Here is a 21808-nt window from a genome sequence, read left to right as displayed (position 1 = left end):
AGGGAAGCCGCTGCCAGCAGCCTGGAGAAGGAAGGCCTACTCTTGCACGAATTTCGTGCATCAGGCCTCTAGTATAGGGATAAAAAGTAACTTGTGATTGTCTAGGTTAGGGAGATGGGAGAGGGAAAAAGTGAGAGAATACGGATGGTTGCTTATAAGTACAGGATTTCATTTTGAGGTGATGGGAATGTTCTAAAATTAGATTGATAAAATTTTTGTGATGACTGCTCCAATTCTATTAATATACTTAAAACCACTGAATTAATTATACACTTTAAATGAGTGAATTATATCTCAATAAAACTGTTTAAGAAAAAGCAGAGGCAATATTTCTGCAAACCAAATTTGACATCTTTCTCTATATCTTAAATCTCAACCTAACAGAAGATTCACATATTAACAAAAAACAAAAATAAAATTTCAAAGAGGAGTAAGAACTTATAAATAAACACTGGCATTTAAATTCAAAGCCTGTATTTAAATATGCTTAGACAGTACTCAATCAGAATTTCTCTAAAAGGCATTTATCACAATACACATACACGGAAAAACAAGCAATAAAGGATTTAAATAACTTCTACACCTATTACTCATTAAAGATTCTCCTAAATCCTACTCATATAGTGAAAGAAATCAAGGAAGTAAGAAAGGATGGATATAAAGAGGGGAAGAAACCTTCAGATTCATATTTATTAAATATAATACTGTACAGTCAACATAATTCAGGTGAAGAAATATATTAATAGCTCTGGCTGATGTGGCTCAGTTGGATGGAGCTTTATCCCGTGCACCAAAGGGTTACTAGTTCCATCCCTGATGGGGCAGATATGGGAGAAAACCAAACTATGTTTCTCTCACATTGATGTTTTTCTCTTTCTCTCTCCCCCTTCCTCTCTTTAAACCAATAAAACATATTAAAACGTATATTTGTGTGTTTATATATATTAATTAATGCTGAAATAATCTTCAAAGGGTATTCTGAGTAATCCTATATGAATAACAAAATGTAAGTAACCAACATACTACATCTGATTAAGCAAAGCCTAACTTAAACCTAAAGTAATTCTCTGTAAGCTGGAAAACTTAATACTATTAGGGGCTAATTTGAAAATGTTTATATCCTTTCAACCAATATTATCATCAATGAAGTTGAGTATAACAAGATTACAAGATGGTTTTATGGGGGGAAATGCTCTTAAAACAAGCTCACTTACTGTTGCAGTAATGTCATCTTTCTTCAGCTCTTTTGGCTTGAGAAAGTAAGAGCCTATTGTAGATCTTTGATAGTTCCAGGTTGAGCAAGATAGCTTACCCTGATGGCAAGCAATAATACCATCCCAGTCACTTTCACGAGCTTCCTCTAAAACATAATTAAAATCATAAACCAATTGCTTTCATTCCCCCACTCATTTCTTCACCTATCATTTATTAAGCATCTAATCTTTCATGTTATCATTAGACATTAGAGACACAATTATAAACATGTAATTCCTGATAGTTATGAGCTTGTAATCTAATAAGAGATTCTGATCAGCAGAAATTACAGTAAAGTATGATTGTGCCTTATAAGAGCACTCAGGAAGTTTGCTAAGAAATTTGGGAAGAACAATAAATGGCTCCATGAAAGAAGCAGTAAAACAAGGAAAAATTAACTGGGAGGATGAGGTAGAAGGGTACACACAGGTCCAAGAGTAACCTGAACAAAATTAAGTACAGCAAGTAAGTGAAGCATTTTCTTGAGGGGTGAGAGGAGGCAAGGCAACTGGGGCCACATGGCCAAGTGTCTTGAAAGCCATGTACAGAAAGGAGATTCACCCTAAAGGTAGTAAGGGGTCACTGAAAGATTTTTAAGATGAGTGACATGATTCAGATGTTTTAGAAACATCACTCGGTTCTAAGATAAAAACCAGAACGGAGGATGGTCAAAATTAAAGTTTAAAAAAAATGCCGAAACCGGTTTGGCTCAGTGGATAGAGCGTCAGCTTGTGGACTGAAAGGTCCCAGGTTCGATTCCGGTCAAGGGCATGTACCTGGGTTGCGGACACATCCCCAGTAGGAGATGTGCAGGAGGCAGCTGATCGATGTTTCTCTCTCATCGATGTTTCTAACTCTCTATCTCTCTCCCTTCCTCTCTGTAAAAAATCAATAAAATATATTTAAAAAAAAAAAAAAAAGTTTAAAAAAAATATCAGTCATCAGGTTGTTAAAATAACCTTGAAGTAAAAATGTGCTCATATAGTTTTTCTATGATAGTTTTCAATCAATTATCCCACTACCTATGCATTTTTCTTTAGGTTACTTCTTTGAATGAAGCACTGCTCAAATGAGATAGTTTATATTAAGATCTCAGTGTATTTAGATCTTTATTAAATTAGTCAGAGCGCTGTGTCCTCAGTTCTTGCCTTTTTATACTAGTGAATTTCATATTAGGCATATGACAGAATAAAAAGGGCTACAAACAATATCAAATATTGTTTATTAATAGCTCTTAGAAATGAGCAAAGCCTGAAATTAATAGATAACAAGTTCAAATTATAAATAACTTTTTCAGTCTTCACACAAGATTAGCACGCACTTGGGTTACCTTCCAGATGCTTATTAATATTTGCATAAACATCTATTAAAATAGAAAAAGATAAAGAAATGTACAGTAGGAAATAAATGACAAAGCAGAACTTCTCAAAACACAGTAAGAAGTTACTTACCAGCTGCAAACTTTGTGATGGGCGGAAGTCTCACTGACAGGGTATTTTGAAGTCCTTTACGTTTGACTCTTTTTTTATTTATTAATCCTAGGGTTGGGGGAGAGGGGAATATAGCTTTGAATCCTTCTTAATGAAATGTACATAAAAGTTATTCACTGTCACATAACTATAAAGTTCAAGATATTCTCATTTAAGTCAGAAGCAAAATAAAAATGTTATTACCACTATCATTGCTTGTCAAGTTTAGCTAAGTAATGCCATGAAAAATTAAACTATGATATATAATTTATAAAAGATGGTAAAAATATCTTTTTTTGCAGGTGAATGGTGGTGATACAGTCATGTCAATTAAGAGAAACAGCCAAATAATTATTAAAAGTACTAATAGTTTCAATGGATCAGATACTGAACCAATACAAAAAAAAAAGATCAGCAAGTTCCCTACAATGCAGCAATATTTAATATCATTATAATATGAATATTATATATTTTTGTATTACATTATATTTCTAACTGCAACAAAGATCCCATTCATGTTAGCAAAATAATAAATATTAGAAAATCATATTAAGATATATAAAATACCACTGAGTGATCTTAACTATGTAGGACAACAAGAGGAAAACTAAAAAAAAAATTCACTCAGGAAATGAAAAGATGGCTTGAATGAGGAGGTATCATATTGCTAGATGTGAAGATTCTTAAGGATATCAAATTTCTTCAATTTAAGAGAAATTATTTTGGATATTGATTTTTAAATGATCCTGAAATTCATCTGTAAGTATATACGTGCATGAAGAGCCAGGGCATTAGCTTACAAAGAAGAATAATTATGACTAAAACTGGGAAATATTTTTGTTTAGCAAAAAAAATCTTTCAAATGCTGGGGAACCCTTGTAAGGGACAGAGAACAAAATGTGCCCTATTTACAAAAAGATGGGATACTTGGATGCTTTCTCTAAGCTCCTTTCCATCTTTAAAATTCTACTCTTTACAGATGGCTCAAGTTAGACCATCAAGGTCTTTTGGGTAGCAGCCATATATGTTTTTACACCAAAGATGTTTAACTCTTCAATAATCTTACAGCAGCACCTCAACCACTTCTATAGCAACACTGATCTTAGGAATCTTACTACTGCCCTTTATACAAGGGTTTTTTTAATTTTATTAAAAGAAAATGTATCAATAAAACCTCTTCTTGTCATCTCACAGAATCTTGAAACGTTTCTTTTGTGACCAACAGTTTTTTTTCTACCTTGCAAGTGACCTACCATGTCCCAAACTCTTGTTAAATTTTTCATGTATTGTGGAAAATGACTGAAGAGTTCCATCTTGACCTGTTGACATATATAGAAAATGCCTAATCAGGCTTCATCAAAACCATGGACCATCTAACTCACAGATCTTACATCCTTCATTACAGTATTCAATTGTGCACTTATTAAGAACAAAGAATAGAGTGAAACATTACCATTCTCTCAGAATTAGTAAACAGAATGACATTCCAAATGAAGATAATTATCATCTACAATGTTTCCTGAATATTCAAAGTTAACTCATTCTTCTTCGCTTCCTTTTACCCTTTCCCCACATTTCCGAGTAAGTCAAAGAGACATTTTAATTTTAAAATGTGCAAATACCAAACTTAATAAAGATTAAGCACCCTGTTCTCAATACTTGCTGGAATCAAGTATGCACAGAAACTCACTTGCGCTAAGAATCTGTTGTCCATTTTGTCCATAATATCTAATTTTGGTAAGAGGAGCACTATGTCCCATTCTGAATTTCAAAAGCCGGCCTTCACCGGTGGGACCATCAAATATCCATACCTGCCAAGAAATAAAATGGTAAGGTTCTTCCACAATGTAAGTTATCTGCAAGCAGCCAAATCATCTTTGACATAAATCAACTGGCACTGGGTAGTGCTGGCCAGGCTGCTGACCCTGCAGTGGAGGGTTAGGGGAGCGATAAATTATAATGCTCTCACTTCATAGCAATCAATGTAACCTGCTGTGTTTTTGTTTCATCTCTACCAGTATCTTATTCCACATTCCTTCCACCTTCTAGGTTTCAGGCTAAAATATTAAAGCAGACTTATAATAACCTGAAGAGTAGGACAGATGAGCCAGGAAGATGACAACAATAATCATAATACCCTAAGAGCATTGTCAGCGCCATTTGTGACAAGAAGTGGCTCCCTGTGGAGAAATGTCAATCCGGCAATTGCTGTAGAATGTGCATTTCTCATCTGATTGATAAATTTCTTGTCTTCAAGATCCCAGAGTCCAATATGGCCACATGGGCTTCCAGCTGCCATTATTGGATGGCCATCTGTTATTAAAATAAAATACATTAACAAAAATATGCACCATAAAATATCAATCAACTCTTCTTTCTACCCTTTTAATCCATAAAGTGAGAAAAGACTACACACCAAGAATCTATCAATGTTCCTTTGACTCTTTATACTCTAGTATTTCATTCTTTTCTGTTAAATTATAAAAAAAATCTATTAAGAAAATTTCTGTGAGTTTCAGAGTAATGAATGCACTTTAAGTGTTCTTAAGTCATAGCAATAATTAAGAGTTACCTGTGCGAAATGAAATAGAAGTAATAGGTCCCCAGTCTTGACGAAACTTCATTAATGTTTCATCAAACTTAATGTTATGAATGATAACCTGACCCGACATAAGACCAACAGCAACAACATCCACAGCTGGTGCCTAAAAATTAAATTATTCAACTTTTAAAATATTTTCAAACAGCTGTAATAATCCTGATTATATGCTTCCTTATTTACATGTTATCAAAAGAAATCATGTTTTTTAGCACAAAAGTATTTAAGAATAATTTTCTCCCCAAGTAATTTCTCACCTTCAAATTTGGTAGTTACCATCACCTCCCCTTTCCCAAAACATGGCTGACTTGATAAGAAAACAGCCATAACAGAAACGGAAGTTCATGTCTGAAATCACTATAGATCATTGATTAGTTGTAAACAGAAAAATAAGATAATTCTTAGAAAACATAAAGGCTTGCTATATGCACAAGAACATAAAAGGCCAATGCATGACAACATAAAAGGCCGACTACAAAGGAAGTGAAGAGTTGTCTACTCAAGGAAAACAGGAAAAACCTATAAAACATGTTAAAAGGCAAAAAAGTTTTATACTTAGTCTGTTTCAGCTATAATAGCCTACGATTATAATCTTCATTTTATATAATGATCTTACATACAGGCTCTATAATAAGTTTCTCTATTTTAGCACAGAAGATCAATGCCCAATCCTATATAATAAAAGGCTAATATGTAAATCGACAAAACAGCAGAATGACCAGTCACTATGACGCACACTGACCACCAGAAGGCAGATGCTCAATGCAGAGGCTGCCTCCTGGTCATGAGTATGCTCCTATAGAGGGAGCGCCGCTCAACCAGAAGTCCTGAGTTGGGCTCATGGCTGGTGAGCACAGCGGCAGTGGCAGAAGCCTCTCCTGTCTCCAAGGCAGTGCTAAGGATGTCTGACTGATGACTTAGGCCCGCTCCCCAGGGGGATGAGGCCTAAGCCATCAGTCGGACATCCCCCAAGAGCTCTCGGACTGCAAGAGGGCACAGGCCGGGCTGAGGGACCGCCCCCCCCCACCCGAGTGCACAAATTTCGTGCACCGGGCCTCTAGTACCATTATAAAATGGAATCCAGCTCAACATTTTATTAATTTGCTATCATATGACCACTATGCATAAGACCCTGTGTAGATACTGTGGATACTAAAACAAGTATATCCCTTGCCTTCAAGGGACCCAATTATCTGATATCTTTGGGGTTTTCTGGGTAGGCAAAAACAGAGCAAGGTTGATAGTAAGAAAGAATTAAGAAATGCATATAGCCAAAACCGGTTTGGCTCAGTGGATAGAGCGTCAGCCTGTGGACTGAAGGGTCCCAGGTTCGATTCCGGTTAAGGGCATGTACCTTGGTTGCGGGCATATCCCCAGTAGGAGATGTGCAGGAGGCAGCTGATCGATGTTTCTCTCTCATCGATGTTTCTAACTCTCTATCTCTCTCCCTTCTTCTCTGTAGGAAATCAATAAAAATATTTGAAAAAAAAAATGCATATAAATTGGACAGGTATAAACAACAGATATTAAGAAAGACGAGGGTATATTGGCTGCATGTTGAGTCCAATCCTATATAATAAGAGAGGAATATGCTAATTACACATTACACCCTGAGGGGTAATGACCAAGCGCATCACAACCAAATCACGGATCAGCAAGAGGGTGGGCCAGCGAGGTACGAGTGGGCTGCAGAGAGCTACAGGAAGGGGGAGGGTAGCAAGCTATGAGGGGGGGAGGAGGGAGCGGGGTGAGGAGGGAGAGGGGCGGGAGGAGTTACAGGAGGGAGGCAGCAACCTACTGGCTATAAGCGGGTGGCAGAGAGAGACAGGACAGGGCAGGGCAGCAAGCAAGTGGGAGGCGGAGAACTACAGGAGGGCGGGGCAGCAGGTGGAGAGCTACAGGAGGGCGGGGCAGCGGGCGGAGAGCAGAAATACTTCCATTCATTCAGACATGTCTATACTCAAAACAAATAGTTATTTCTGGAAGAGCCCAGAAAAAAAGTATTAGTATTTGGGCCCCAATTATTTCAAGCTACAAATCTTAACAACCTGACAAATGTCTGTGTGACCCACAATGAACAACTCATCTCCATTACATACAAGGCACTAGACTACATGCTTGCAGAATGACTGGTAAACATAGTTCCACAGCAACCACTAGTTAAGAACCTAATTTCAGGCAAAAACAGTATCCACAAAGTTTATAGGCAAAGGTTTTATTATCTGTTTTCAATTACATTTCCAAAACAATATTTTGAGCATATTCATAAAGATAAACTAGTCTATATATTATGTGTTTAGGTCTAAAAATATAATCAACCCCTGAAACTGAAAGATACAGAATCAACTACTAAATTAGTTTCTTCTTTGAAAAAAAATACTAACCTGCTGAAGAGCCGTCACTCCAACTTTCCATCCCGGAAATGTATATAGAAGTTTACTACAAGAAGAAAAACAGTTGAAAGCTATTTTTCTGGGAGGAAGACAAAATCAACTACACATTAAAAATTAAAAGAGCAAGTGATAATTATTAGGTTCTTACTCTGCCCCACACTATTCTAAAAATACATATTAACTCATTTAATTCTCAAAACAATCCTATGAGATAAACTTATACCACTTTCCAGATAAAGAAACCAAGAAACTTAAGTATGTGAAATAATTAACATCCCGTAGCTAATAACTGACAGAACCCAAACAGATAAATTTCAAATCCCAAGCTGCTAATAACTACTATACTATTTCAACTCTTTTAAAAATTAAATAGAAAAAAAAATATATGAGTAAAAACTATATTAGAGGCTATAATAGAAAACAATCTTAGAATATAGGCAAATCTCATTTTTCACTGCAATCTTTCTAGAAACGTATCAACAGGGGTTATAACTACAATACTACTCATATGTTATGTAACTGTTATATGGCAATAGTGAAGCTGCTCTAAATTTCAGAGTCAAGCCATAAATAACTAAGCCCATGGAGCAAACAGAGTTATAATCAATGAAGTACTAAATCATGTATTAAATTCTGTAAGCGGGCAGTGTTTAGTACACTCAATGATTATCCCAGGGATATTTAACATACAATAAAAATGTAAACATCACATAAAGAGCCTAATAAGATACACAAGAGGCAGAGATAATATCTCAGTCATCCTTGAGCCTACTACAGTCAATGATATTTGTTAAATTGAATACAAACCTAATTTAAAACTAAAAACTAAGATAAATATTAAAACCTTGATAATCTTGCCTGGCTGGTGTTGCTCAGTGGTTGAGCAGCAACCCATGAACCAGGAGGTTGTGGTTCAATTCCTGGTCAGGGTAATGCCTGGGGTGTGGGCTAGATCCCCGTAAAGGGGTATGCAGGAGGTAGCCAATTTATGATTCTCTTTTATCAATGATGTTTCTATCTCCCTCTCCCTTCCTTTCACTGAAATCAATAAAAACATATTTTAAAAAAAACACTACAAAAAAAACTTTATCTTATTTTCTCTTTTGAATGGATAAGGGCTTTGGAAAGGATAATTTAGATGGTCATATACACACACACACACACATTATTGATTTTAGAAAGATAAAAGAAGGGAAAGAGGGAAGGGGAGGGGAGTGGAGGGGAGGGGGGAGAGAAGGAGAGAGGGGGAGAGGGGGGGAGGGAGAGGGAGAAAGGGAGAGAGGAAAGGAGGGAGAGAGGGAGGGAGGGAGGGAGGGATCGATTTGTTATTTCACTTATGCATTCATTGGCTGATTCTTATAGGTGCCCTGACAGGGATCGAACTCACAACCATGGCATATTGTGACAACACTCTAAACAACTAAGCTACCCATCCAGAGCTTGAGGTCATGTTTTTGTTTGCTTTTTAAATACTATGTAAAGAAGCCTGAGCTGCCACTTTTTTCTCTGGATAAATCTTCAAATAATAGGTAGAGGTACTCAAAATCATTTATCTAGCCCTCCAGCTATACCAATAATATTATAGTAGATGTCTATCATGTTTGTGATGGATGATAAGAGTACTTTTAGCCTGAAACCACTCTTAAATGCTTCCACTAAATTAATACTGATTTGCTTTGCCTTCTTTTACTTTCTTAGTTTATAAAAAACTAAAAGCTGCCCAGTGACAATTTTATAATTATTTTCTGGACTTATGTTACTTTACTAGAGCCTTCTCTATAGTTACATGGATTTTTTTTTTTTTTTTTTACAATGACTAGGGCCATTAGTATATACTTTTCAATGGGCATATATGAAGCTGCCTACCATGTGCCATGACCACATGCCAAACTTTCATGTATGTGAGCCATAAGTAACAATTCCAAAAATATGTACATTTATTGAAAGCCCTCCAAGTAAACATACAAAGGCAGAGAGAATTGAGAGACTTAAGTACCCACTAGATAGGAATAGATAAGGTAGGAGCCACCCATACTATATTCTAAATAAAGTGCTCACTTGGATTTCACATTCCACAACTGCAGGCTTCCTTGTTCACTGCCAAGAAGTATTTTATTCAAGTAGGTACTTGGATGCAAAATTGCAGAAATTTTAAATACCGATTTATCAAAAGTCAACTGCAGATATTCTTCTACAAAAGCAAAAGTTATGAATAACATGTAATTATTTTTTATAAATTAGTTCAAAATATTTTCATATACCCATATATTCAGCACTTAAAATAAGTCTACCACATCAAAGATTGATATACTAATATAAATCAAAGACTTATTTTTACAAACTTATAAACATTCTGTAAGAAATTAAATAAATGTTATGGGGGCAATCTGTAAATATAATTTAAAATGTCAAAAATTTTCTAAAAGTTCCAATATCAATATTACTAAAAATGTCTCTTACTGCTAAATTGGTTTACAGAAATGAAAAATAAGAACTTAAAGAAAATGACAATAGGAATAAATAAGCCTTAATATTTTTATAATCAATACTGAATGTTCCACGTGAAGTGCTCTGAGCTCTTCCAGGAAATGAAGGGCCAACTACCTCAAAGATGTAATAAGTAAGAGGCAAACCTCAGTGAAACTAAGAATATGTCCCTCACATATTTCCACAGAAGAACCTATAACATGTTTTGAAATGTTATACATGTTTAAAATTCCTATGTATGAATTTTGTTTTCTACTTCATACATGGATCATCCATAATTAAAACAATTTTTTACTAAATTTTCCAATAAGTTTGAGTATCCAAGAAGGTACTTTTCACTTAATCTTTAGTTCACATACTATCTGGCACACTGCTACACACTCCCATGGGTATGTGTATCCCAGTCTAAGAAGCATAGATACAGGTAAAAATTATACCAAGTTTACTTTAAATACTATTTTTAAAAGATTCTCACCGTTATCTGAATTAAGTTTTATTTAAAAGTCATTACAAACAACTCCCTGAAGAAATGTGCTGCTCTAACAGTAATAAAAACCTGGGCATCAGCATCTATGGAAAGCCAGTAGGACTCTAAGAATCAGATTCTCAAACTTTATAAAAGGCCTTTTAATATCCATCTGCACAGGGACTACTTTTGGAGGTAATATAAGATAAAAATGTAAGCAGATTTAAAAACAGCTTTATTTCATAAGAGACCCACAGTGTTTTACTGAGGAAAGCTGGGGATATTCTGGTGATGAATGCCTAATCTTTAAAGATAATATAGTTCAGTGATGGCGAACCTTTCGAGCTCGGCGTGTCAGCATTTTGAAAAACCCTAACTTAACTCTGGTGCCATGTCACATATAGAAATTTTTTGATATTTGCAACCATAGTAAAACAAAGATGTATATTTTTGATATTTATTTTATATATTTAAATGCCATTTAACGAAGAAAAATCAACCAAAAAAATGAGTTCGCGTGTCACCTCTGACACGCGTGTCATAGGTTCACCATCAATGATATAGTCCCATAAACATAGCTCAGTGCCACTGTATAAGAATATCACTGTTAAAGAACATTAACTTTTCCTTAGAAAAAGGATGTACATTTTCCTTCAGACTATAGCAGTGGTCGGCAAACTGCGGCTCACGAGCCACATGCGGCTCTTTGGCCCCTTGAGTGTGGCTCTTCCACAAAATACCACATGCGGGCGCGCACGTACAGTGTGACTGAAACTTCGTGGCCCATGCGCAGAAGTCGGTATTTTGTGAAGAGCCACACTCAAGGGGCCAAAGAGCCACATGTGGCTCGCGAGCCACAAGTTTGCCGACTACTGGACTATAGGATCTTCAAGTTTACTGTTACTAAAAGTTGAAAATATAAACCAAGAATTAACAGGTATAAACATATACCAAAATTCATTCCACAGAGAATATAACATGTCACTAAACTTGGAGAGCTGCAATGGAAAATGTATTAGTCTATACAATATATACTAGTAAACACATTAAACAGGTTATAAAGAGCTCAACTAGCTGACTAAAATTGCTTATCTAGTTTTTACTTAGAACCTTTTCCCTATACATGTTACAGATTCTTTGTTAAAATTTTTTTACTGCTTATATATGAAATCTGGTATAGATTTTTTCAATTCTATCTCTAAACATGCCATCCTAAGATAGAGCAATAAATAGGTTAATTCTTACCTTCTGAGTATATGTGCCAAATAATAAGAATGCTGTCAGTATCAACAGAGATAACATGATCCCCAAAGGGTTGCAAAAGATGGATTTCTGCCTTATGACCCTTAAAGGTATGTACTACCTACAATGTCAAAGTTCAAAAGAATTTCATATTATTCATTCATCATGCAATATTATTCATATTAACAAGAAAACACAACAACATGTTAATCATGTTAAGAAACATGATCTAACTTCGGACTATCCATGCTAGATTAACAAATAGCAAGGAATCAGGTATTTTCAACTGCTCTCCAGCCAGTTCAATAAGGAAACATGGATTGGAAACAGAAATGAGATCTGAGAGGCTGAGCCTCTCAAGTGAGCTCAGGAAGGAGGCACACACACAGCTGGGGTCCCTCACTTAATCCAACCAGCACAACTCCATGCATCCTAGAAAAGTGAAATATTCTAGAAGGCTGACCTCCACAGACTCCATCAAAAGCTTGCTTCCAGATGAGATGAGAAAAGGAGAGAGATATAGGGTACTTCTTTCCCATAGCTTTGTTTTAGGGAAGTACTGTGTTCCTCAATAACTATGGTTTCAGTTCTCACCAGGCTCCAGTAACACTATTTCTTCTTACCTCAATGGACCTAGTGGTGGTGACAGTTTTCTAGGTAATAGTCTTTGATGCCTTCGTACACCTAATCTATAATAATAAAAGCTTAATATGCTAATTAGACAGGATGACCTTCCGGATGAAGAGAGGCTGTGAGGAAGCCCAGGTCCCGGGTGCCTGCCAGCAGCCAGAGGGAAGCCCGGGTCCTTGGTGCCTGCCCAGTGGCTGGAGGGAAGCCCGGGTCCCGGGTGTCAGCCAGCAGCTGGAGGGAAGCCCGGGTCCCGGGTGCCAGAGGGAAGCCAGTGCCAGGAGCCAGGGGAAGGAAGGCCTACTCTTTTTTTAATTTTTTATTTTATTTTATTGCTTAAAGTATTACAAAGAGTATTACATATGTCTCCTTTTTTGTCTTTTCCCCCAGCCTCCCCTACCCGCCAGTATCTTGTGTCCATTGGTTATGCTTACATGCATGCATACAAGTCCTTCAGTTGATCTCTTACCGCCGCCCCGCGCCCCCCCCCCCCCCACCCCCGCCCCAACAGGAAGGCCTGCTCTTGCACGAATTCCGTGCATCAGGCCTCTAGTGTGTGTGTATATATATATATATACACATATATATATATATATATATATATATATGTATACATATATATATATATATATATATATATATATATAATCTCTCAGAGAAAACTACAAACGCAATACTTTGCAAAAACCAGACATTTTCCCTAACTCTCTAAAAACCCAAACATCTCCCATTAAAGAACTCCATAGGTAAGTTGCCATCCTACCACAAGTAGTGATGATGGAGGACTTTGGGAACAAATGTCAGTCCAGTCAACTCTTAACAAGTACAATGATTCTATCACAGGCCAGGCATCCCTACTCCCACTTTCCCTGTCATTCTGGACCACTAAAGCCAGATCATCTCTCTAGTCTTCCCAGGACAAACTTAGATTAAGACAAAAAAGATTGGTAGATTAAGAAAAAAAAGATTCTTCATTATTAGTGGGGGAAACAAGATAATCTAGCTTTCTTTATATAGGAACAAGTACTTAGTTCTTAGAAAAGGAGTTAGAAGCTGAGCTGTCCACAATAAAAAGCCAATTCTCATAAAGCTGTGGTGCCAATGTGAATAAAGTCCCAGAAGAAGGATGCCAACTAACATGACAAATGACTACTAACTGCAAAAGACAATCACATTAAAATAGTCCAGTGATACAAACCTCTTTATTACGGGCAAATGCAGAGAAAACATTCCCATAAGCAGCAAAGACCAGCTTCCCATCAGCTGCCAAACAGCAGATATCCTGTGGAAGAGAGTTACCTAGGAAAAAAGAAATATGAAGTGATAAAAAATTAAGATCGTGAAACAGATGGAAACCTCAAGTATACACATAACATTTTTCCTGGTTATAATTTAAAAATATGTGTGTGTGCAAATATGAAAGCTAACCATCAGAGTATAAAATTTTGACATTAATGTTATTTTAGACATCTAATAATAACTATGAGGCTGAAACTATGAAATCATCTTAACCCTCACTAAGAGAACTAATGTTTTGTATTTGCAGACATAAAAACATAATTCTAAGGAAGTGAAAAGAAGCTTTTTGAGGTTATTTGGGAAAAATCCTTAATACACAAAACTTTAGCAGACATTCAGTCCATATGTGAATGTTTTCAGGAACATCAAGTTCACTAATAACTCCAGGAAAAATTTTAAAGTAAATAAAAACTTAGAACCCCATCTAACTCTACACTTTGGAGTACCCTCAAAAATACTCCATATGGCCCTAGCCGGTTTGGCTCAGTGGATAGACTGTTGGCTTGCAGACTGAAGGGTCCCAGGTTCCAGTCAAGGGCATATGCATGGGTTGCAGGCTCGATCCCCAAAAGGAAGCGTGCAGGAGACAGCCAATCAGTGATTCCCTCTCATCATTGATGTTTCTATCTCTCTCTCTCTCACCCTCTCTGAAATCAATAAAATTATGTATTTTTAAAAAAATACTCCATCTGATATTCTACATGCTGACCCTTAAAATGAACAATCTGACTCCCACTCCATCTTCTCCGAGGTAAATATGCCTATCAACTGCTGTCTTTCTCATATATGATACGATTTCTTGAATCCTCTCTCACTGTCATGGTCACCCTGGCCTTTTTAAAATTTTCTGCTTAGCCCTAACTGGTTTGGCTCAGTGGATGAAGCGTCATCCTGAGGACTGAAAGGTCCCAGGTTCGATTCCGGTCAAGGGCATGTACCTTGGTTGTGGGCACATCCCCAGTAGGAGGTGTGCAGGAGGCAGCTGATCGATGTTTCTCTCTCCTCGATGTTTCTAACTCTCTATCCCTCTCCCTTCCTCTCTGTAAAAAATCAATAAAATATATTTTTAAAAAAATTTTCTGCTTAGGGGGTTAGAAGATTAGAAGATAAAGAATTAAGCATTTTTTTATGTTGCATATTACACTTTGGGATTTCATTTACAAAATACGATTTTTATAGGTTTATTATTCACTTCTGTATTCAACTGAGGTTACATTGTCCTTCTTTTGCCTCCTATAATCTTTTAAAAATTTTAAGTTTATCAGATATATCCAATAGATTCCTTACAGTTCTCCTCTGTCTCTCTTACAAAGATGATAATTGATAGTAAACCAGAATCTCTGCACCTTGGCAAGCCCTTTATTTTATTAAACAATTTCAAAAAAAATAAATATTCCTTCCATTAGAAAAATATCTAAATGTGTGAAAAGGGAAAATGTCTTTCTTATAATCAAAGTGGTGATGAAATATGAAAAGCACTATTTGGTAATCATAATACTGGTTACTGATTCAGGTAAGAAGTATCACTGAATGATAATAGCAGCAGATGACACTTTGAAGAGTAACAGGATATTTATAATGTCTCAATGTATCTTACCACAAGATACATATTAATTACAGAAGGCAAAACTTTAAAATGGAGCCTCCTGACAAATGTCACCTTAACAAAACGATCAGTTATCACTGCTAGGAAAAGGGCTAACCAACAGCATGTGTGTTCTGATATGATTCACTGAGAATTCAGCATCATTTCTTTGTTATTCTCGACATAGTACATAACCTCTACTTAATCACAACAGAAAAATTTTTTAAATAAATTTAACGGATAGTCTAAAAAAGAACTAGCATATATAGAATTCAAAAATGTCAATGATAAAAAAAATGTCAATGATGTAAAACAAAACAAAACAAAAAAGACAAAAGTGTCAATGATGTGAAGCATAGCAAAAGTCTAACAAACTATTCCACATTAAAGAAGATTTAAGCCGAAACCGGTTTGGCTCAGTGGATACAGCGTCGGCCTGCGGACTGAGGGGTCCGGGGGTTCGATTCCGGTCAAGGGCATGTACCTGGGTTGCGGGCACATCCCCAGTGGGAGATGTGCAGGAGGCAGCTGATCGATGTTTCTCTCTCATCGATGTTTCTAACTCTCTATCTCTCTCCCTTCCTCTCTGTAAAAAATCAATAAAATATATTTAAAAAAAAAAAAATTTAAAGAAGATTTAAGAGACATGACAACTAGATGTAGCATATGATCCTGAATTTTTTTTTTGCTATGTAAGTTTATCAGAAATACACACTGGACTCCTTATATGTTCTGTAAGTCTTAAATTTGTTGAAATTTTAAAAAGATACGAAATATACATAGATTCAGAATAAAGTTTACACTTACTTACTGCGACCAAACTAAGTTTCTGAACCTGTTTTAAAAGAGAAAAAAAAAAGATTAAATTCTCACTAACAAAAATCTATAATAATAAAAGCATAATATGCTAATTAGACTGGACAACCGAATGACCTTCTGGATGTCATTCCGGACATCCTTCCGGATGAAGCTGCGGCAGCCGGGGCTGAGGCAGAGTGGTTAGGGGCGATCAGGCAGGCAGGCAGAGGCGATTAGGGCGATCAGGCAGGCAGGTGAGCAGTTAGGGGCAATCAGGCAGGAAGGTGAGTGGTTAGGGGCAATCAGGCAGGCAGGCAGGTGAGTGGTTAGGAACGAGTAGTCCCAGATTGTGAGAGGGATGTCCGACTGCCAGGATAGGGTCTAAACTGGCAGTTGGACATCCCCTGAGGGGTCTCGGATTGCGAGAGGATGCAGGCCTGGCTGAGGGACCCATGCGCTAATTTCGTGCACCAGGCCTCTAGTAATTATAATAATCTAACACTTGAAGATCAAAATATAATCTCATACAAAATTTGATATGCTGTCCTTCCTAAGACAATTACTGATCCTAATTTTCATTATTAGGAAAACTTATCATTTCAACTATTTCATTAGGAATGGTGAAGGAAAGGGTAGGTGAATGTTTTTTATAATGGGCCACACAGAAAATATTTTAGGGCTTTGCAGGCTATGTGGTCTTTGTTGTGTCTACTCAGCTGCAAATGTACCAAGAGAGCAGTCATATATAATGCATGTGTGTGGCTGTATTCCAATAAACTTAATCTTATTTTTCATATGCCATGAAATACTATTCTTTTGATTTTCCCCCTAAACATTTGAAAATGTCTAAACTGCCCATCTCAGAAGCACAGAGCTCCAGAGAGGTATAAATGTGAAATCAAACCCCACAGATGCAAGAGTGCTAAGATGGAAAGGGCCCTTAGTGATGAGTTAAATATCCTATGTTTCTTAAAAGAGTAGATGTCTCCATCCCATGCCAAATTTGATTATACTGCATCCTACTACTGTGCAAATTTTACTTGGAGCTTGTCATGTTATGTTAGAATAAACACAAAACTACATGTGGAAAAAATAAAATGTCATATGAAAACAAATGGTGAGCAAGACTGCCTTGCAGACTATAGTTTGTTGACCCTAATCTGTGGTTACTGATCCAGCTGTGTAACCTTGAGAAAGTTACTCAAGCTCCCTGTGCCTCAAAGTCTTCATAAAACCAGGATGAATACAGATACCTACTTTATGAAATTATCATGATACTCAATGAGTAAAATTTGTGTAAAACAGTTAGAATGGAGCCAGTCATATAATAACTGCTCAATAAATGTTAGCTACTATGACCATCACCTCCACCTTGGGTTTGGCCTTCACTTTCCTATTCCACTAATTCAACAGGCTACCAACAACCAGTTCTTCTTGCTAATAACCCACTTGATTTTCACAATCCATCAAGGAATAGAACTTTATAGCATGGTTTCCAGAAAAAAGTGCTTAACTAACACTTGCCATTATCATCTCCCTCATAAAAGAGAAGCTTAAGAACCATGCGATTGCATTTGTATGTGGGACAGAAAACTGAAACTCAGAGACACAGAGAGACAACAGCATGGTGGTTACCAGAGGGAAGGGGGACAGGAGAGGTAGAGGATAACGGGGAACAAGTATATGATGACGGAAGATGATCTGACGATGGGGGTGGACACACAATGCGATATACAGATCATGTGTCACAGTAACGGACACTCGAAACCTATGACACAATTGACCAATGTCACCCCAATAAATTTAATTGTTTAAAAAAGAAAAGGCTCCTGCTTTCACAGAGAATAGATTCATTTGGAGAAGACAAAAGAAGTAGGTAAACAGCAACAAAGACTACTTCAATCATTGGTGAGATATGAGTTATTAAAGGAGAAAAACCTCCTGTCACTAACAAGCTGGAAGACCTTGGGCAAATAACTTTTCTGAGATCTCGTTTCCTAGTTTACATAAGGGTGCTATGAAATAGTCCTACAGACGTTGCGAAGAAATTGCTGCAAGGCTAAGTGTGTGCCATGCCGGACCCTCAACATCGGTGGAAAACAGATGCTCGGAGGAAGTTTGGGGAAATTATTTTGCTATCAAACGTGGGCAGTTCCCAAACTCATAATTAATCCCACCCTCTCCATCTCTCTCAATAGATGTCAGTGAATCTCTAACCCAGCTGTGTCATCAACTGCACGATCAATGCCTTGCAGTTCTTCCTCACTAAGAGTGTGGGGCCTAAGCACTTGTCTCAGTCACAGTTACAGCTTCAAGAGAACTAACATGACGACTCACTGTACAAAGATATTGCCCTAGGACTGAAATGTTCTCTGGTGCTTCCCCCTAACCCAGTGGTTCTCAACCTTCTGGCCCTTCAAATACAGCTCCTCATGTTGTGACCCAACCATAAAATTATTTTCGTTTGCATGACTGTAATGTTGCTGCTGTTATGAACCGTCATGTAAATATCTGATATGCAGGATGGTCTTAGGCGACCCCTGTGAAAGGGTCGTTCGACCGCCCAAGGGGTCGCGACCCACAGGTTGAGAACCGCTGTCCTAACCGGACTGCCTCGGAAACCCGCCCCCAGCGGACGGCGAGGTCTAACCCAGCATCGGGGGCGAAGCCACGGTGAAAAGCAGCAGGAAGGGGATAAGGAAGAGACGGGCAGAAAGACAGTCCTAGGTGGGCGGGGGGCGGGACGGGGATGGTGGGGGGACGAGGACGGGGCTGCAGAGCCGGATGACCCCGGGTCCCGGGAGGGTGGTTCCCGGAGAGCGGGGGATGGAAGGGGTCACTCACGTCGTAGGTGTGGAAGCTCTTGCCCACGCAGGTCGTCACGTAGAAGCGGCGCTTCAGCGCGTTGAACCGCACCACGTGTGGAATGTCGTTGCTGAAAAGCCCTAAGGCCCGGAATCCTGCGAACAGTGCGCTGGCCGAGCGGCCTCCTGCGTCCCGCTCCATCGCTGCGGAGGTCCGGTCGACTCTGGGCTCCATCCAGTCCCGATAGAAACCACGCAGCCGGTCTTCCGAGCAGCTCGTGGCGCCAGCCTGGGCCCGGGCTACAGACTCACAAGCGCTTCCGGTGCCTCCTGCCAATCGCGTCAGCGAAGACTGTTCTCAGTGCAATTGAAAAAGAGTTCCCTCTGGGGCTCACAGTGGAGGCGCGACTTCGGTTCCGGTTCGACGGGCCACAGTCCCCAGCAGTTAGCGGTGCTCCCAGTTTTGGTACGGCTGATCAGTCACTTCTCAGCAGGACCTTGGGGAGGAGAGCGCTCAAGTCCAGGACCTTGAATGGGAGACCAAAGTCTTAAAACCAAAATGAATCAGGTTAAACATGTGGATATGAAAACGTATAAAACGTGAGGCTATTGAGAAAATTTGAACGCTAACTGGATATTTGATGCTTATTTTATTTATGTGATAGTAGTATTGTTACTATGTTTTTAAAGCCCCTTGTCATTTGGATATACATATCGATATATTTACGGATAAAATGATATACCCGTATTTGCTTTCCAATAGTTAGGGATATAATGTCCGGTTTGGATGAAACAGATTGATAATTGTTGAACCTAGGGAATAGATATATGAGAGTTCGTAATACTATCCTGATACTTCCAATAAAATGGAAAATTTTCATAATAAAAATTTATTTATTTATTTATTTGCTTTTCACCGAGTTTGTTTACAGTGGAAAAGACTGGGATATTAACTGATTATTAATTGTTTATGTCTTTGTTACAGAACATGCACACAATTTTAATTACTAGATTAACATTTTTAAAGAATTTTTTAAAAATGTATATAACGTATACGTTGTTTTAATAATCAGAAGCGAAGACTTCTGCAGCTATTGGCAGTTTAGGGAGAAAATTGAAAAGTTTCACAAACAGGCTTTACAGTTCATGGAGCCTTTGACACTCATCTTAATATAACCTTCAAATTAAGACTCAGAGGTGTTTATGGCAAAAATTGTAGTGCTGTTTAATACACGGAAATTGATTAATTCGGGTTAAGTGATTTGTCCAAAGTTCCAAGATTACTTAATGCCCCAAATTAGAGTAACACAGTGTTTAGAAAAGGAGAAGGGGTGATCACTGAAGGGCAGGGCAGCTGTAGGATGGGAGAAATATGCATTCAGCAATCATATTTTCAAGATGAAATGGGCCTCATGATGGGTGTAGATTCACATTAGATGAGGGACGTGAGGTTCCTGGAGATTACCTAACTTGTCAATGAATTAAAGGTAGTGTAGTATTTTGAATGTAGGCCTGTCTGACAATCAGATTTATGTTTTTTGACCTACATCTGGACACAAATTTAAAAATTAGAACTGTTATGAAAAATCTAGTAGCAATAGGTATATATGTTAGTTGTTGTGCTGTGATCCTTTAAAGAGAAGATGTTATGAACTGATTGTGAGTATTCTAGTTTTAACAGCTAGTGAGAGTTCATTTCTTCTTACCAGTTACCTCCCTGAGTTACTTTCTATTCAGCTTCCAGCAAATTGTGTGAATGTGTGTTGGGAGAAAAGGAATAGCTATTATTATTTTTATTTAGAGACTAGAGGCCCAGTGCATGAAATTTGTGCACGGGGGGAGGGGGGTGCTGTCCCTCAGCCCAACCTGCACCCTCTCCAATCTGGGACGCCTTGAGGGATGTTGGACTGCCCGTTTAGGCCCGATCCCACCGTCCCTCTCACAATCCAGGAATGCTGGCTCCCAACCATGCACCTGCCTGCCTGCCTGATTGCCCCTAATCACTCCCCTACCAGCCTGATCAACACCTAACTGCTCTCCTGCCAGCCTGATTGCCCCCAACTGCCCTCCCCTGCAGGCCCGGTTGCCCCTAACTGCCCGCCCCTACTGGCCTGTTCGTCCCTAACTGCCCTCCCCTGCCAGCCATCTTGTGGTGGCCCTCTTTGACCACATAGGGGCCGCCATCTTGTGTGTTGGAGTGATGGTCAATTTGCATATTACGCTTTTATTAGATAGGATGTCCCCAAGGATGCTAATACCAAGTTAGATTTAAAGAAAAAGTTGATGTAGTATATTATTGACAAACTAGAGGCCCAGTGCACAGATTCGTGCACTGATGGGGTCCCTCAGCTTGGCCAGTGCCCTCTCACAATCCGGGACCCCTCAGGGGATGTTGGACTGCTGGTTTCGGCCCGATCCCCACAGGCCAGGCTGAGGACCCATTCCTGCACTGGGCCTCTAGTATGCATATAAGATCTTTGGTTAATCTCTTCCTGCCCTCCCCCCTTCCCGCTGAGATTCATCAGTCTTTTTCATGTTTCCATGCCTGTGTGTTAAGCATCTGCACCCTGGTGGTCAATGCATGTCATAGCTACCATTTGAATGGTTGAAGGGTCGCATGATCACTTAGGCTTTTGTATATATACTAGAAGCCTGGTGCACAAAAATTTGTGCACTCGGGGGCGGGGGGGGGGGGCGTCCCTCAGCCCGGCCTGTGCCCTCTTGCAGTCTGGGAACCCTCAGGGGATGACCACTTGCTGGCTTAGGCCTGCTTCCCGGGGGATTG

At 38.5% G+C, this 21808-nt stretch overlaps 1 protein-coding gene across 1 annotated transcript in view; it reads right to left on the bottom strand.

Annotated features, from left to right (window-relative positions):
- The window catches only part of WDR36 (WD repeat domain 36), a 46473-nt gene extending 27166 nt beyond the window's left edge, over positions 1-19307 (bottom strand). Inside the window, exons 1-12 of the mRNA XM_070412437.1 lie at positions 19064-19307; positions 16229-16256; positions 13736-13836; positions 11914-12031; positions 9774-9906; positions 7707-7761; positions 5296-5428; positions 4861-5036; positions 4414-4534; positions 3977-4042; positions 2706-2792; positions 1215-1360 (exon numbers count right to left, since the gene is read on the bottom strand). Of these exons, the coding sequence (XP_070268538.1) occupies positions 1215-1360; positions 2706-2792; positions 3977-4042; positions 4414-4534; positions 4861-5036; positions 5296-5428; positions 7707-7761; positions 9774-9906; positions 11914-12031; positions 13736-13836; positions 16229-16256; positions 19064-19258 (1359 nt within the window). The 5' untranslated portion in view covers positions 19259-19307. The remainder of the gene's footprint in view (positions 1-1214; positions 1361-2705; positions 2793-3976; positions 4043-4413; positions 4535-4860; positions 5037-5295; positions 5429-7706; positions 7762-9773; positions 9907-11913; positions 12032-13735; positions 13837-16228; positions 16257-19063) is intronic.
- Between the last annotated feature and the right edge of the window lie 2501 nt (positions 19308-21808).

This window comes from Myotis yumanensis, unplaced genomic scaffold, assembly GCF_028538775.1.
Source record: "Myotis yumanensis isolate MYYU_CA2020_CCGP unplaced genomic scaffold, mMyoYum1.0.hap1 SCAF_4, whole genome shotgun sequence".
In the NCBI taxonomy this organism is placed as follows: Eukaryota; Metazoa; Chordata; class Mammalia; order Chiroptera; family Vespertilionidae; genus Myotis; species Myotis yumanensis.
Note: the sequence above shows the minus strand (reverse complement) of the source record. Positions and strands in the feature narration are given on the sequence as shown.